Source organism: Gekko japonicus, unplaced genomic scaffold (assembly GCF_001447785.1).
Source record: "Gekko japonicus isolate JY-2015 unplaced genomic scaffold, Gekko_japonicus_V1.1 scaffold1332, whole genome shotgun sequence".
Classification (NCBI taxonomy): Eukaryota; Metazoa; Chordata; class Lepidosauria; order Squamata; family Gekkonidae; genus Gekko; species Gekko japonicus.
In genome coordinates, this window is record NW_015167089.1 from 63,163 (window position 1) to 82,209 (window position 19,047).

A 19,047-nucleotide genomic window follows, 5' to 3' on the forward strand; every position below is an offset into this window, starting at 1 on the left:
TGCTAGAAGCGTGCTGTAGTATTGTCTTGCAAAAGTCACAACATTGCCAGGACATAAAAAATATTCTGGTGGCATGCGTGATGGAAAAAAAAAACACGTTTAGCAGATGCTAGTTAGCAGCACTCGGAATGAGAAAACAAAACAAAAACAAAAACATTATGTACTGTTAAGTTCATGCTTTACTGGCCACCATCAGGAAGAATGTCAGGATGTCTGAATCTAGATAAAGCTAAAAATATGCCTGAAAAACAGTGTACGGTTCTGAAAATTTAAAACAATGTCAGACCTAAAGTTAAACACACAGCAGCCTCATCATCTTGAGACTTTGTTGGTTTAAAGTAAAAAACCCCCATCTTTTAGCATGATTTATACATTGTTTTATGCTGGATTTTGATTACACGATAGATTTTTGACCTAGTGGATTCTGCTTCAAAGGAAATGCTGCACTTTTTTTACATGTGCTAATATGAATATGCACCTGCCCCTTTAGTATAGTAAAGGTAAAGGTTCCCTTGCTCAAAAGCCAGTCGAGTCCGACTCTAGGGTTGCGGTGCTCATCTCCGTTTCAAAGCCGAAGAGCCAGCGCTGTCCGAAGACGTTTCCGTGGTCATGTGGCCGGCATGACTAAACACCAAGGCGCACAGAACGCTGTTACCTTCCCACTGAAGTGGTACCTATTTATCTACATGCAATGTCTTGCTTTCGAACTGCTAGGTTGGCAGGAGCTGGAACTAGAGACGGGAGCTCACTCCGTCATGCGGCACCTGGGTCTCGAACTGCTGAACTACTGACCTTCCACAGCCTGCAGTTCAGCGTCTTAACCACTTGAGCCACCTTTAGTATACCGACCCCCTTAATAAAGCAATTCCATGGTCTGGAGGTGCTCTTGCATGTTTCTATACTGATTTGTCTCTTAAGCAATCTGAGTTTTTTGCACAGAATTATGAAGCGTGTTCTAAGACACACACTCAAAGGGAATCAGCCTGGCCTTTGCCGTTACCCCAGCTGAACTGCAAGTACATCCTAAAAAGCTCTTAATATGCCCTTGCAGCTTGCCCAGTGCAGTGGAAGATCTATAATGATGGGAAGGCAGATTTCATTGAGAATCCCCAATAAGTTCCCAAGGACCTATATGTTATTTTTAAAGGCACTATGCTGAGGAAAAGGAACAGAACAGAAGGTGTAGAACATGTTTGTGTTGCTCCTGTCCTGCCAAGGGCAGACTGGGAAGCCAAAATACCCTAGGAAAAGGGCCCCTCCTTTGCCATGCCCCTGCCACAGAGGGAGGGGCAGTTGATGGTAGCAGCTGCAGGTGACTCACCCAAGTGGCCTGGAAGGGGGACAGCAGGAGAAGCGGTCTCCCAGGCCATCACCCCACTAGGACTTTCACCGGTGGCCACGATGGCCAACCTACCCCTGTGCCTTCCCATCTATTCTGTTCTTATGAATGAAATAAAAATAAGGTGGATTCCTCACCTTATAACGTATTTCCAGTGCAACCACAGGTGTTCAACCAGTTGCTTGCCCTTTTGCTCTATTTGTGCTTGACTTCAGAATGGGAACTTGAGGGCTCTGGCCTTTCCAGGGGTCACTATAAACTGAATCCCTTTACGCACATGCACACACAACCATGAGCCCCCACCCCTCTCCCCATGCACTCACACGATGCTGTCCCTCTTGTTTCACTTCATGCTGCTGTTAAAGTTCCAAACCATGCAACTGCTGCAGTGCAGCATTCAAAAGGCACCTGTTCTGGCCCTCCAAATATATGCAAGGGAGCAGACTTTGGTGTTAAGGTATCCAAGCCAGAGATAGGTCAACATATTTTTTGCCCCACCCTATGTAATAAAAATAAAATAAACAATTGCCAACTCGCTGCTCTTTAATGGGACTCCAAAAATCTTCTGTCTCATCACCCATAGCAAAACATGCTCTTAGCCAGCACATTTCTTGGAGTCAGCTTCACAAGGGCCACCGTCTTTCCCTCCTTCCTTATGCATCCGCACAAGCCAATTTATCTTACGAAAACCGGGATTATTGCTTGAGAAATATTGTTGAAGAGATAAAACCTTATTTAACCTTCTTCTCCAAGATATCATTCATTACAATCTTTTCACCTTCTTGTTCTTATAAATTCCCCCCAAAAAACCCCCTAACAATTCCCCCCACACACACACTGACAGTCTGCAGTGGTTGAGGGGAGATATAGAAAGACCCCTATGCTTCAGAGGGTTTGCCCCTGAGGATCTGGTATGGTTGAATCTACTGAACATGTCTTGTTTCAGTGTTGTTTCTACCAATAAATTTGTGCTAAGTTCATGTGTTAAGTCGCCCACTTAACAGAATAGTCGGAGAGTGATTCAGCAAAAGATCAGCTTTCTTCAGCAACTCGAACACAACTCCAACGCGGATCAACATCTGATAGCCAGAACAGCTTTAGCATTGAAGCTGTTCCACTTTTAAACTCTCCCGGCTAATGTAGCCATGCCCTATTGTACAATATCAACCTATGAGGTTGTAGAGTTAAGGTCCAAATCACATTAGTTCCCGCTCAGGGAGCTTGCTGGTACTTGATTGGCTGGTTCTTCCTGGGCTACCAATATGATTGGAGGGATTTTGATTCTAGCCCAGGACGAAGCTTCACATGGTGTTTCAATAGGGTGATTCACATACAGTTTGCCTTGCACTGAATACACCACATCATGCTTCCATTCCTTAGAAAGGCACTGGACTGCCCTGCTTCTGATATTGCTAGGAAGCTCCTTACAGGCGCGAACCCACAAATTACAGCTTCCTGTCCAAGGTTTTTTGTGGGTGCTGGCAAAATTCACAAATTTATCTTAAGCAGTGGTTCTTAAATTTAATATAATATTTATTTAAATCAGTGATATCTTTTATCAAATTTAAATTTTATTTTTTACTATATGGGTATTCTTTTATTTAACCTTATTACGCGTGACTGTGTGTGTATGATTTATGCTGGTCTTTGACTGTATTAATAAATCTGATCTGAAGCACGTTCTGACAGAGCAATCCCAAGTGTTTATTTAGATGGGTGTGACTTTGCTTAGGACTGCACTGTGAAATTCCTCTTATCTGACAACGTCCTTCTTTTCCATGTGCAGATGTGTGTTCCTATGACATGGCCAGTGTTTTGCAGTTTTTGAATACCTGTAGCCAAAATACAACACTGTGGTATTTTCCAAGTGATTCTCTACTCCATCATGATGCTATACTTTTTTTTTTAAAGAAAAATCTAGCTCCACATACAGATTTCTTCAATGCAGCGCTAGAAAGTTTACAAGGTTACATCCACATATCACTGGATATTGCACTATCATTGTGCTACATACCAGCAAAAATAGGAGGACTACGGCTATAGTACATATACAAACCAAAAGTAAATAGAGAATAGTTATATAGATAACAAAATTTATTCCAAATCTATAATGGAGCCTTTAATTTTATTTTACGATTATCTTAGATAGACATATCAACAAGAGTCTTAAAGAGACACACCTTCATAGATTCAAATCAGTTATCATATAAAGACAACATCAATCTGGTTTATGATACTTATGTCGTAGTATATTTTCAAATATCACCAAAGATTGTCATTTACGGGTTATCATTTACAACTTGACACATATATTCATTTGCATTCAGTCCTCTCAAGCGACTTTCTCACATAAATGACAACCTTTTGTGATTTTTGAAAATACACTAAGACATAGGTACCATAAACCAGATTTACGTTGTCTTTATATGATAACTGATTTGAGTCTATGAAGGTAAGTATCTTTAAGACTTATGTTGATATGTCTATCTAAGATAATAGTAAAATAATATTTAAAGGCTCCATTATAGATTTGGAATAAATTTTGATATCTATATAACTATTCTCTATCATTGTGCTACAGCAATCATTCGCAACTGGATTGGCTTGTTTGCTCAAAATAATTCTATTATGAATCATGGCAATAGCAGAATAATAATGCACAGGGCTTTCTTTGTAGAAAAAGGCCAGCAGGAACTCATTAGCATACTAGGCCATACCCAACAGCAGGGACTCATTAGCATATCAGGCCACACCCTGACAGCACAGCTCATTCGCATATTAGGCCACACCCCATGTTACCAGAAGCGTGGTCATCCAGCCACACCTACCTTTTGCTTCTTATTCTCTTTATCTTGTTTGTTGCCAAAACCCAGGGCTTTTTGCATGTTAGGCCACACACCCCTATTTGTAGCCAATCCTAATGAGTTTCTGCTGTTGGGTGTGGCCTATTATGCTAATGAGTTCCTGCTGGGCATGGCCAACTTGGGAGCCAGCCGGAACTCTGTTCCTGTGCGTTCCTGCCCAAAAATAGCTCTGATAATGCACAATATTCATGTGGATACTACTCTGTCTAAACACAACCACCATGAAGAAGAAACTGAATGAGCAGAATAGTGGCATAAAGCTCCTAGAAGGTGCCCTTTGCACATACTCCAAACAGCGCCAGAGTTTACATCGGGACCACACAGTTTATATCGGGACCACACAGCGTAGCATTCAGACAAGAATAAAAGAACTTGGCCAACCTGAAAAATCAGCAGTGGCTGAACTTAGCCTAACTCAAACAGGACACAGTATTTTGTTCCAAGGCTGGACAACACTTCCAATAACCATGTCAGATTACACAGGGAAGCCATTGAAATTCATAAACATAAACAAAATTTAACAAGGAAAGAAGAGAGTTTAAAAATAAATAGGGCATGGCTTCCTGTCCTGAAAAACACAAAATTGTGACAATAGCACTACAGATAAGATTAGAGTTTCAACAGCCAATCCACATACAAAAGAACCTCCTCAGGAAACAGGAAACCTCCTCAGGAAACAATCCATATACAAAAGAACCTCCTCAGGAAAGCTCCTCCATTAGCATGTTCATAGCCTGGCGAACTCCTGCAAGATAATGACTCAGCCCTACCCTACCTTCTGGAGTTGATATAAATTACCCGCCTACCATTTTCTTCTCACCTTGACACAGAGAGTACTCCATCTTTCTGTGTTATACCTCTGAGGATGCCAGTCACAGTTACTGGCGAAATGTCAGGTTCTACAATGCCATGACCATACAACCCGGAAAATCTACCCGGAAAATCTAATGAAAGCCTTCGACAACATATTGAGCACCAGAGTCCTTCAGCATGGTACTTACTAGCCCTTTTATTGCTTAGTCGTGTTAAAGTAATTATTACTAATGTACCATCTGATCTTGGATCGTAATAATAAAACTGTACTGTACTGATTAGCCCACTAATAAAGTTCCTGGTTTAACTGTTTAGAAATATGAAAAGCAGTCATATCAGCCCTTGAACATATTCTTTTTGAACCCTGTTGGTTGTGATGTAACTTACTTTGAAGAACATTTGTTTAGGACAGCTACACCACACTTTGCCACACTTTGCCTTGAAATCCAGAGAAAGAAATCTACAAAAGGGCATATTTATACAGCAATTTAGAGCATTAGAAGCATTTCATATTCATTACCTTCGTAATCGACAGGTAAATCAGTATTATTATCCCTACAAACTGGCAACTCATAAGGAATCGAGAGGTATGTGTGGAAATTCCATCATAATTCCCTCCCTCTAAGTCTCCATACACCCCTTGGGACTTGAGCACATGAATTTTCCCTCAACTGCCTTTTGTACTCCTTTACCAGCTTCACGCCTGCTCTCCACATTCCATCCATGCCTCCTGGAGCACATTCAGTCCTCAGCAGGTCACTGAGGCTTTTTCTCCCCTTTTCTTTTTGGTTAGTTTACAAAGTTGCATGTTTCTGCATACCTGCAGAGGTCCTCCAAGTATGTGGAAGCCCCTACTTTGTCTGTGGTTGGCCAGGTTTTATTGCTTCCCTGATCATAAAGGGATTTGTTACTTTATTATTAGAAAGCGTGATGTAGCTGATGTAAGGGTAGTGTCTTGCTGAAGGCTGCTTCATGACTGTGGTGAAATATGACATAAAGACTTCCTGGTTTATAGCACAGCCTCTTATCTGCTGTGGCACAGTAGTTCTCTAGTGGAACACAGATGAACAAATGATGAGAACATTATATATGAAATAACTCCAATATGTTCTTAGTATTGTTCCAGTTGTCAGATCCTGGTTGCTTGGCTGACATGTGGTTTCTTGCTAATAATCTGGGATGACTGTCTGATATTTCTTTAGTGGAAAGTTAACATCTAGAGATATTTTCATGAATGGACAGTTTATCTACAGGATGGGTTGTGTAGTGTGTTTGTATGTTACAAAGTTCTCGTTCCTTTTGGGACATAGTGGCTGATAAGATCTCACAAATGACAGACATTTCTCTCACTGGGTGCGTTCAGACGGGGCATTTACAACGGTATAGGTGCCGGTTGGAATTGGTGTACTTACCGGCGTTCACACGTAGAACATCTGCCTTCCGTCCCTAACCGTTGCAAAGAGCTTTAAACCGGTGTATTCTGCCACCAGTTCCATAATTGGTGGTATCCTGAGTGCACCAGTTGTAACCGCTTTACCCCCATCTGATCGCTCTCCACCATTGTAGAGCCACTTCCATTCAGAAGCCCGAGGCTTCCGCTTTTTACCCGCCATTTTTTTTTAGTAGGCAATGTGCGCTTGGGCAAAGCTTTGCCCAGTCGTTAATTTTTTTAAAAAGTTGTTCTGCGCCTGTGCAAAGCCGCCTCTTCTCCTCCTCCTCCCCTGCCCGCCGCTGCTGTTGCTGCGGCCGCTTTTGCTCTGGCTGCGGCTGCAGAGTGTTTTCTATGACTCCACCGTCCCCTCCTCCTCCTCCTCTTCCTCTTCCTCCTCCTCAGCTGCTGCTAACTCTCCTCCTGGGCACTATCCCCAGCCAAAACGGGTCACACACATGCAGCGCCAGCCCCAGACGGGGCAGCGGTGAAGGAGGGGACTTCATCAACGGCCGGCCGGCAGCGGGCCTGACTCGCGCGTGCAAAAAATAAAATAAGAGGGAGGAGGGGCGGGAGGAGGTGATGCACGTGCAAGGATCTCTGCCCCGCCTCCCCTGCAGGAGCCGGCAGCGCTAGGACCCTCCCCGGGAGACTGCCTGCTCAGCCTCGCTTGCCCGCGCTCTTCACCCCCCTCCCTCCTTCACAGCTCCATTTGCCCTGTCAAAAAATAAATAAAACAATACGCGCATGCACCCCAAGAGCACGTGGCCGAGCGGCAGCCAATCGGCTTCATTATAAGGAAGCCTGCCTATGCGTACGCGCAAACTGCGTAAACATAAAAAAAACTCGCCGATGTGCTCTGCTGAGCGCTTGAAGTGTAGACAGGCATATTGCGATGTGCTGCGCAGTCAGGAGATGAGTGTGATCGCGTTTCTTACGGATCAAACTGCAGTTTAAGCCAGCTAAAATGCCCCCACTATGTCTCCAGAGCTTTTTATTTTTGATTTATGGCCGGATTATTAAATGGATTGCAGCTGCACAACAGGTGATTGCAGCCAATTGGAAAAACCCAAACGGGCATTCCACAGATGCCTGGTTTGGCAAACCTTGGGATATCATGGGGAAAACAGTAAACAATTCTTTCATTGATGGTTCCCAGTTGTCTTTTTCACCCTGTGATTATAATGGAAGCCGGAAGCCAGTTATTGGGTTTCTGAGACAGAATGAAGTTTTTCTGTGTAGAAATGATTATAGAATCTGATTAAAATTGTAAGGTTATTGTAAACATGTATCAATATGAGTTGTTATGTGGGTGTATGAAAATTATATGAAAATGTAGGTTTAGCCTAGGTTTTCTGGGATTATCTACCAGTCGATACTGTTATAATAGTTTTACTTTTAGATTGCTCTTTTTTTTGTGAACTTAATAATTAATAAAGAATTAAAAACAAGAACAAGAAAACCCAAAGTTCTCATACGTGTTGTGTAATGAGAGGAGGAGTTTAAATCAGACGTTCAATGGGAGCATTGGGCCTCTCAGACTCAAGTTCACCTTTTTTCTCCTTGTGACCTGGGCACACAGGCAGAAGTGATGGATGCCTTCTCCTGTATGTGTTTTCTCTTCCTTAAAGCATCCTATACAGCCACTACTGGTTTTGCTGTGAAATTCATGATTTTGCAAGCAAAGCCAATAGCCGTTCCATAGGATGCTTTAAAGGGGAGAAAGCAGTGCAGTAAACTCTGGTCCCAAGGAGAAAAGGGCTTGTATAAGTCTCATGGAACACCTGACTGAAAGTCATCCTGTCATCACTCAACAAGCACAAGGGCTTTGTAATGTAAAAGGGGGCCCAATTACAAACAGAAACAGAGATGACATGGCTGAGGGTAAAGCACCCTAGGACGCAGATGCTTTATTTGGGAACCTGATGCAGGACTAGCAGTTGAGCAGTCTGATTTAGAATTCTGCAGGGCTTTTTTTCTGGGGGAATGCGCCGGAACAGAGTTCCAGAACCTCTTTGACAAAATTCTTTTAAAAATGTTTAAAAGTTCATGAGCTTTCAGTATACAGCTTGAAATTTTCATTTCCCTCTTGAGAGTTCCGGCACCCCTTAAAAAAAAAAAAAAAGCCCTGGAATTCTGTTTGCTCAAAAACTGTTGTCTTGAATAGTTCTGAAATAAACAAGTATTACACTGTAAGGCTCTAGTGCCCTGTCATCCAAAGGAAAATGTATCTTATAGTGCTGTACTAGGAATTAAGCACTCAAGGAATGGAACTTGTGTAACAGGCTCATAGTTTTAGTAAAGTGTTATGTCCGCTGACCGCCACTAAGCACCAGCGATTTACTGCCGAGCTTAACTCACTAGGAACAATACGGACTAGGCTCCTGGATTTTCCTTGGGGAACCAATAGGGACTTTGGCGGGAGGTTTAAACCCACCAATAGGATCTAGGGGTATTCCCAGGTACTGTATATAGTTGGCCAACCGGCCGGTGTTCTGTGTTCTAGTTGTGTACCAGTAAACCATGCTGATCACTACATCCGTCTCTGTGGTTTCTACATGCGTCTAACCCACTACACAACATAAAGGATTGCTGAACCTGGAAGAAGTGGTTCGATGCAACTCTCAACAAGTATTGTTACTTCAAGGCTGGCGTGGTGTTTTGAAAATATTAGCGGATGCCAATGAGCACATATCATCTGCTTTGTACCGGTACTGGAAATACAAAATAGTTATAAATCTGGTTTAATTACATTGCCATGTTTACAATGCATTTGTGTCACCCAAAACAATGAAGCTCCACTGAACTACTGAAACTAGCTCTGAAGTTTACTGACAAATTTTCTGCTAATTGTTCGGTCAGAATTTACTAAAGCAGCTTTGCATATGTCTCTAGGAAGCCAAACATAAACTTCTGTGGTTTTGGTTGATGACAAGCAACATGTCATAATGCACAGGAATTAAAAAGCACCAAGTTAGCAGCAGAAAGCAAGTTCAGCATGCTGTGGTTAGACCATGTCAAATCATTAGAAAAATGTGTGTCTTGTTTGCAGTGGGGATACGGCAACATACTGTACAGTGTTTTTACAAAGCATACAGACATTCCTGGCTTCTGGCAAGAGGCGTCTAGAGCCTGAACAAGCTCATTTTGCTTGGGCTGCCGGAGGAAGGCACAAAAATGCACAAAACCTAGGTCAAGATGACTGCAGCTTGTACCTGGGCAATATTTTGATTCCAGCCTTTCAGGATACCAGTTACTTCAATCCTTGCAAATAAGCCCACAAAACTATTAGTGTATACGCACTCCAATACACGAAGAAACAAAGGCAAAAGAAAAAAAAATCATTTTTGCCCAAATTAATTCTATTTAATAGTTTTCAGAAGGAAGGCTTTACAGCCGAATCTGGTGGTCTCCGTATCTCCTCCTGCTCACCTCTAACACAAGGTTTAATTTGAGCCAGGGCTTGCTGAGGCTCCACCCCTCCAGAGCTCAGCCAAAACTAAACATCAGATATTTGAGAGCCACAAGTCATGAACAAATATTATACACACGTTTTTATTTTAAAATATGCAAATTTGGTTTTTATTAACCTTAAATGAGACTGGCAAAATAAAAACAAAAGGGGTAAAAACAGATAGTGATAATGATATTTATTTTTCCAATGAACTTTATTTGTTTGCTAATGATATTTGTCAGAGAGAGAGCGAGAGAGAGAGAGAGAGAGAGAGAGAGAGAGAGAGAGAGAGAGAGGTGGAAAGAATGAAAGAGGTGGAAAGAAAGAGAAACAGAGAAACAAAGAAAGCAAGTGGATGGGGGAGGTAGGGGGAAGGAAGAAAGGAAGGAAAAGTATGCCTCCCCTTTGCTTCCCCCGCCTCCCTGCCAGGAACTGCACAATATGCATGAAAACTGCACAATATGCATGTGGCTCCCGAGCCGCAGTTTGGCCACCCCTGTTATAGGGGAATCAGACTACACATGAGAGTGAAGCTACAAGCTCTTCTGTAAGTTACGTATTTTCAAGCAACGCACGCACACGCACACAGAGGAAAGCCATGACTCTGCCGGTCACAGTAAACAATGCTGAACTTTACACACCAATGGTTTGATTCAGTATACAGCAGCTTCATGTGTTCATATACGGAACTCTTCTGGTTTGGGCCTATGTATTGAATGACAGGCCTTCCTTCATTACTGAGTAAACACGATCAGCCTAGAATAAACTAGACATTATATAATTCCAGTCTCCTTCCCTTTTATTTATGAACAGCTTCTTCGTTCATGAAGGTAGTTGTCTCAAGACCTTCACAGTTCTCTTTACGGTAACTGACTCGGGCCTGATTTGCACGTGACATTGGCTGAGGTAAAATCACTCACTCAAAGGGGACTTTACGCTCACACAGTATCTATTTTTAAACTGGGCTCCTAAATTGAGCTGCAGGGTAATTAGGATACACTAAACAAAGAGAAATAAGAGTAGATCACAAGCTAGCGGGTTTAGTCACGACAGGAGAAAAGAAACGGCGCACACATCACCATTTGCAGAAAATTCCTGGTCATAAACTATTATGTATGGAAAGTTGATCCATCATATTCTGACAAACAAAAAAAACATAACATGGTCAGGAGCTGCTGCAAAAGAGAAGCTCTGGGTCAATTGTGATAGATTAGGAGGAAGCTGAAGTTGGTTCCCAGTTCCTTAGTTATTCATTATTTGTGGTTTATTTGTGAATCCAAGCACAAATACTGAGGATGGTGTATGATTTCTACTTGGTCTATGTGAGAAGACAAGTGGTTAATTTCATGCCTGAGTTATTCAGAAAAATTAACCTTCTAGAGATGGGAAGACCCAGAAAGAAAACCTGAAAAATTTGCAAGTAAAATAATGTTCCCCATCCCAGAACTTTATTTCAGTAATTTTAAAGATGAGTTTAACTGAGGTTTTAGTCACTCAACTTGTTTTCTAAGAATGTTGCGTTATTAAGATTTTTATGTGCAGCAAAGCATTAGATTATCACAATTCTGGTGAATATATTCAAGATTATGCTCTTAAATATACTAAAATACAAACTGCATCTCTGCTCCTAGCATGAAAGGAGTTTGTGGAATGAGCCTCTGGGGCGGGGTTTTCCCCGCCCCCTGGGGGGACTTGGCAGCCCTAATCTTCTGTGAGATGGAATTCTGTACTTTACTTTAAACTCAAAACAGGTGGATCGGGCCCCGGGGGGGAACCCCGCCCCGAAGTGTGTGTCACCAGGAAGTGACGTTAGGATATTTATTTATTTATTTATTTTAGGTATTTTTACCCCGCCCTCCCCGCAAGCGGGCGCATGCTGGGGGCGGGGCCACGACCATCGGAGGGAAAACTCTATGGTATTCCCTCCGAGGGTCGTGGCCCCGCCCCCAGCATGCCCGGCGTCCTAACGTCACTTCCGGGTACCGTGCGTGTGGCACGTTCGCGCGCGCTCCAGTCGCCACCCGGGAGTCCCCCGCTGCAGCGACTGCAATGACTTGGGAGCCCTACAGAAGATGGACACAGAACATCACCATCGTGGAATTAATGTGGTGAAGCCATTACCTTGAATCTGCTGCTGAAGCCAACTTTTCAGGTCTCTCTTTAAAAGAATGGAACATAGGGCTAAACTACATAATTTTTTTTTTTCAATGAAGCAGGTTCATATTGCACGTTCAACTCCAAAGTGGTGAAAATAACTCTTATCAGGGCCATTTTAGTTTCGGAAAACAGTGGGGGGGGGAAGCAGGAGCCCCTCCTCTTCCTATACTGCATTTCTAAACCAAATTGGGACCCTGGAGACTTTTAAAACAACATTCCCTGCAGTTGCTATATGGCTGTGGGGAAAGAGATACAGATCTGGACCTCAGGTTGCCACTTAGCTTCTTGTGGCAGGAGTCCTCCCACTGATGCTTCCATGTCCCCCACATTCACTCAACAGAGCAGCAGGGGGAAAAATGGGGGAGCAACATTAATTGATGTTACAATGTCACTTCCTGTTTTACCTGGAAGTGATGTCATGGTGATCTAGGAAGTCCCCACGACTCTATGGTTTTACTACACCATCTCGAGGAATTCCTACTGCATTGTGATTTCATTTCTGGATAAAACCTTGAAGTGGCATCACAACAGTGACTGATACTTCCCTTTCCCATGTCCCACCCCCAAAGGCTCCTTAGAGTTGAAAGAAGAGGTCTGGAAACCCTATGAACGCACCTGTTTTCTTAAAAAAATGCATTGTGTAGTTTGGCCCTCAGATGCCTTGCTACAGGGAACAAGAAGCCGTCTGATAGATAAAGGTTTCCTGGTCATCTGAAGTTTTAAAAAATCAATATTCTATGTAGGCATTGTGTGTTTTATTCTGGTGTATTTTAAAAATCACTGTAACCAGACTTGAGTGGGTTTTGGGGGGGGGATGGTAGGATTTCAACGTCTTTAATAAATACATAAATAAATGTTGTGCATTGCTGGAGAGCAAAGTCAGAGGGAGGGCAAAATACAAAAGACTACTTGTAGGTGATCAACAGTGCCATTTTAACAGGTCAGCTTAGAATCCTATTCAGGTCTACTCAATAGGACTTACTCCTAGGAAAGTGTTCTTAGGACTGCACTGAAAGACTCAGATGGCAAAAACAAAGACACATGTGGCGTACAGCAGTCTGCAGTGCTCTCTCCCATTCTCTGAAGTTGTTTATACTGTTACTTCTCAAAAACATGCCAAATAAAGCATTTTTAAATGCTAAGTCATGCATAATGTATTTTATGTTCTTAAAGCAGTAAATAGGATAAGAAAGTAAATACTGCTGGCCCTCCTTCAATTTCCAATTTTTCATAGAAGAAAATGCTCCCCACCCCAGTTTTTCATGGCATTAAAATTTCCAGAGGAAAAAAAGTGAAAAAGACAAAAGATGTCTGTAACAAACCACAAAAGGTACTAAGTAGTAGAATCCACAAAAAAGAAAAAAGCAATTGTCCTTAGCTGCGTAAAACCAAATTGTTATTATATGTTATTATTAAAATTTCCAGAACATTTGCTGTGCTGAGGTAACATTTGCAAAACATCATCATTTTTATAGAGCCGCAATGGACTCACAAGCAGCAATTTTTGAGACAACATTAATTCCCCAAGTCAACATTTCCTGTCTAAAATATGCAAAATCTATTTCTGATTATCTGATTTTATGTGCCCATAAACAATAACAATATGGAGTGGGTTTGAGTGTCACAATTTAAAGCTCTATTTCTTGAGAAAATATATGCTTGCAAGGCAGAATTACTAGTTGTCTGTCAAACAAAATACTGATTAACATTTTGTGTAGGATGTCCTTTTCTTAACAAGTTACACCACTAATGAAAAGTGTGTTTCAATTTCCTGGTTCTTTGCTGTGTGCACCTAAAAATAGCAGTCACCTCAAGCTCTAAGCTATCACATTAATGCTGCTCTGGTCTTTCGGTACTAACCATTTTCAGGTTGAAAACACACTCCACATGAGATAATGTAACTGCATAAGCAAACAGAATTCTGTTCCATTTGTCTACTCCAATTGTGTCTGCTCCTCCATGATATCCTATATACCAGGGGTGTCCAAATTATGGCTCGGGAGCCGCATGCGGCTGCTTCACACATATTGTGTGGCTCCTGGAGGGGCATGCCACCCCGATCAGTCTTCCCTTCCCCAGCCAGGGTTCTCCTCCCTGGGTAGGATTGAGGTGGGGGAGCAGAGAAAGAAAGCAACTTTAACTTTAAATGCATTCTCAAAGCCTTCCCCCTCCTCCGCCAGAAGGCATTTGTCTTTTTAAATCCCTTCTCCAAACCAAGCCAGCTGGTATGGGGGCTGGGGGGGGCAGTGTGGAGAACACATTTAAAGTTAAAGTTGCTTTGTTTCCACCTCTCCCTCCCTCCCTCCCCTCATTTGCTTTCTTTCCACCTCTCTCTCTCTTTCCCCCTTCCTCCCTCCCGCCCCCATCTTTTTGCTTTCTTTCCACCTTTCTCTCTCTCTTTCTCCCTTCCTTCCTTTCTCTCTTCCTTCCTCCCCCTCCCGCCATCTATTTGCTTTCTTTGTTTCTCTCTCTCTTTCTCTCTCTCTTATACAAATAAAAATCATTAACAGACTAATTAATATTATTATCAATATCTGGTTTTACCTACCCCTTTTGTTTTTATTTTTGGCAGTCTCCTTAAATTTTAATAAAAAGCAAATTTGCATATTTTCCAACAAAAAACGTATGTGCTATTTGTTCATGTCTTGCGGCTCTCAAACATCTGACATTTATTTTATTTTTATTTATTTTATTTCATTCGATTTCCTATCCTGCTCACCCCGCCCCCAGGGGCTCTGAGTGGCTTACAATTCTAATTAATTAACACAGTCCTAATCTTGGGCCACATGTAGGTAGGGAGGTGAGAAGCCTTACCAGGCACCCTTTCTTCTGTAGCAGATCTTTCTTTTGCGAGGGGACAGTCCTGGCGGCCCTTCTTTCGGCACTGGTCTTTTTTTTGCACTTCCGTCCTTTCCGGCAGACGTAACTCTTTAGGCCCGGACCACTTCGCGCTTCTGCGCATGCTCTGCAGCGGCCTCTGTCCAAGTTTTCTAGGCAAGCGAGAAGTCTCTGCTACGTAAGTGTTATGCTAACTATATAAATGTTAAGGTTGCTAGCAAAGTCTCCTTTCCTGCCAGACCATTCCTAGGTGTGGATGGCCAGGAACCTCAGTTCATTAAACTGATACTCAGGACATTCATGGGTACCCTGCCTTGAATTATCTTTCCAGTGCATTTAGTCCCTTGTGACTGGAGCATGGATTAACTCCCTGCTTCTTCTGCAATTTGGAAGAAGCTCACGTTGCCAAAGTCATCAAAGGACTGATAACAAAAATGAAATTTTATCCTCAACTGGGTAAGCACTAAGACCAGATAGAATACCTGCTAAAAATTTAGCCCTCGGGCTAGAATACAGTGGGCAAAAGAAGATATAGTGAGGTAAATCCTCAAATTCATGGGTGCCACAAATACACAGACCGATGGAGTCTGATTAAATCGGCCCTCCAAAATTGCCGTTGGTCATTGATTGAAACCGTAGAGGGGTGATTTTTCCTTAATATAGTATCTTTTAATTATGTTTAAATTTTATTTATTATTATTCATTTATTTATTACTATAAGCCTGTGTTGCTGAAACGCCACCTACATTACACATACCAGATAGTTTCCTTATTATGGGTATCCACCCCCCAAACCCTTTAAAGTACAAAACAACTAGTTGGAAGTTTAAGGACCATTACACTCAAGTCTTTGATTTTTATAAGAGTTTTTGTCTCTCTGTAAGTCTTCAATACATAAGTGTCTTTGGAAAGTCTTCGATATACAAAGATTTAAATCTCAGAGATTTTCAGCCAGCTATGTGGGCTGGGAAGCACTCTGCATGCTCCCAGATGGTGGGACTTCCACCGTTCCCTGGATCTCACATAAAATTATAATTTCTGACAAACCACAGGAAAAGCAGTAGTCATTTTGGTTAAGCAGCAAATTCAACCTTTGGGCAGACTCAAATGTTCTGTAGAAAACTGAAGTACAATTCAGCCAAATTGGAACCACTTCAGGATGCAAGTGTGGGACTGCATGTTTAATAGATCTTGCCCACCAAAACCTCCCAGCAAATGGAAAGTTAGCAACTTTTCTAAGGCCTCTTTCAGACTTTGTAATCCGTTTTAGTAGCCAGTTCCTAGCGGATTTTTTGTGTCATTTCAGACACAATTATTTTAGCAACTGGCTGCCAGCCGATTTTATTTACCTTTTCATACAAAGCCACTTGTGTCCGGGTAGCAAAGTGGGGTTGAACAGTTTTTTGAGGTAAACTGCTTCATTCTGTTTTCACCTCTTCTCTGCGCTTCCGGATCGCTGTAGTCTGCTGTTTAAAATGCCTGCAGCACTTCCAATAGTGCCACTTCCCCCCCTCACACCCTTTTTTGCTGCACGGTCTTCCTCAAACTTTTTTTTTTTTAAATCATCCCAAATTGAGCGTTATCATGCTAGCCCAAAATAGCACTTCAGTGCTGTGGCAGCACAACTCGACAAGTGAACTGAACACACTTAAGGTTGAAATGCCTTCTGAAATTGCTGAGTTGAAATTCTCCATTATACCCTATGGGGACAGTCCCCATAGGGTATAATGGAGCCGAATAAATTCAAAATTCCCAAATATTTACCCAAATACCAGTACAATACCAATACTGCTATTCGGGAATAGATCTGAATCAGGAAAAAAAGCCCTGAATTTTTTTTGCACACCCCTAGTTTCTTTCACTCAGGCTCTACACCAACCATCCTAGGTTCTCTTCTCAAGTACTGCACTTCTGCCTCATTTCTCCACTACTTTCCCACTGTTCTGACTCTCTTCCCCTTTTCTACAGTTCCATCCCCTAGCTGTCTCCTCCCACATGGGAGGATTATTAAGGATTAATATTAAGGATTAATATTAAGGATTAATATTAATTATTAAGGATTATAAACCAAGGGTTTATAGCCTGGTGCTGCTCTGTTGCATAGCCCTGTTCATTCCAGGCTGCTTCCTCACAACCCGTTAATGCCCTCTGTTGACAGCACAGCCATGCCCCCCCCTCAGATAGGCCTGAAACTGTAACCTGAGCACAGGTAGTTCCCCTAGCCTGGGCTACATCCTGCTTCCTGTGTGCTTCCACCAGAATCAGTTGCCTTTCAGCCACAGCTACTGACCAGTAGGTGGCCAGGCAGTGACTGAAGGCTTCCCCTGACCTCTTTAGCCTCTCCTGGGATGCCAGGCCCCTAGGTAAGGTCAGTCATTTTGTGCAACCTCTGTAGGGCTGCCACCCCAGATACATACAGTCAACAGATACAGTTTGGGAATTCAGCGCTTGGAACTTGATTACGAGGCACACAGGTGTTTCAGGCTGGGGGGAAATGGGGTGTGGGGTAGGTACTGCATGGTCTTCATCCAAAGTGGATCCCCATATACCTGGGAATGAAGTTCTGAACACAAAACCCCCAGACCATATCTGTGGACGAGACCCATGGATGTACACAAGAAAAGTATATCATGTCGTTGGGCTCTTGAACCGGTGGTCTTGGATAGGGGTGACACCTTCACCCAGTTGAATGGAACCCAGATGAATGTTTTTATATTTATTTATTAAAACATGTATCTTCCACCTTTCCTCATGGTTCAAGGCAGCTTACGATAATAGTCAAAAACATTTTCAGTTTAAAAGCAAACCTCAAATCTCCCCCCCCTCCGCCCCTTAAAAGATGGCTGCCAATTCAGACTCCCACAAAACCCCTGTCAAACAGGCAGGCCAGGCAACACCTCCTGAAGGCCTCCTAGGAATGGGCTCACCTCACCTCTTCAGGTGGCCAATTCCACAAAGCCAGAGCCACGACTGAAAAGACCCAGGCTCTGGTCAGTACCAGATGGGCCACGCTAAGTGGTCGGATAGCCAAAAGATGGACTGAATTGAATTCAGAAACAGACTGGCAGCCAATGGAGCTGTTCCAAAATGGGCGACACTTGTTCCCACCAGCCAGCCCTTGACAATAGTCAGGCTGCTGCATTCTGGACCAGTTGTGGTTTCTGGGTTGTCTTCGAGGCTTTATGCACAGAAAATGATTTTGTGCACATATCTCCCTTACTGGATTGGGACATTTCTAATCCATTCTGGAGCCCAAGGGTAAAATCAGTGAACTTAAAATCTTTGGGCTACTCAGTCCTTCGACCATCATGCAGTAGCCAGAGCAAAATACAGTGAACTCTTATACCTTTTCTTAATAATAATTAGTAACAATTCAGAAAACAAAATACAAATGATCACCTTCACAGTATTACCACGTATACTGTGAAAAGATTAATTTCTATAGGATTCTCCATCTTCTTTACCGGTGCGATAAATCATGGCAAAATCAGATGAGCTGCTCTGGTAAAAATTTTTAAAAAGAAACTCCATGTCATTCTTCCAACTACAATTCAAAACAGCTTTGGAATTAGGAGGGTTTTAGTAAGACCTCAGGATTTTTGAATTGAGACTCCTGGGGCGATTTCTCACTAGAGCTGCCTCGCAGCACAGCCGCCGTTTGCCCCGACACAAACATGTCAATTTCACACCCGAAGCTCCGGGGCTGCATTTTGACTTGTGGCTTCGCCCGATTTCCTCCGCAGTTTCATGATCCTGGTTTTTGAGGATCATGAAACTGCGGAGGAAATCGGGCGAAGCCGCGGGTCAAATGCAGCCCCGCAGCCCCGGGTGTGAAATTGACATGTTTGTGTTGGGGCAAACGGTGCTGCGCTGCAAGGCAGCTCTAGTGAGAAATTGCCCCTTGTTTCAGGTCTGTCTTCCTGTGCCTCTACGTATGCAAAAAGAATTAAAGACGTGTTCTTCTTAGAGATGCCAGCTGGACAACAACACAAGCCCAACTAGTAGATTCGGCACCTACGCAGGTAACCCAGGGAGCTCATGTGGCTTCCACTCCATCTGGATCTATAAAGTATTAGACTCGGGGATTCCTCCAAACAAAGCCTACCAACTGAAGCTTCAATCAGATTGCTCTTCTCTTGGCTATTTTTCTACA

The 19,047-nt window shown here is 42.8% G+C and overlaps 1 protein-coding gene across 1 annotated transcript in view; it reads right to left on the bottom strand.

Annotated features, from left to right (window-relative positions):
* The window catches only part of TEC (tec protein tyrosine kinase), an 82,662-nt gene that overhangs the window by 28,163 nt on the left and 35,452 nt on the right, over window positions 1–19,047 (bottom strand). The window contains exon 3 of the mRNA XM_015412864.1: window positions 5,928–6,065. Within this exon, the coding sequence (XP_015268350.1) occupies window positions 5,928–6,065 (138 nt within the window). The remainder of the gene's footprint in view (window positions 1–5,927; window positions 6,066–19,047) is intronic.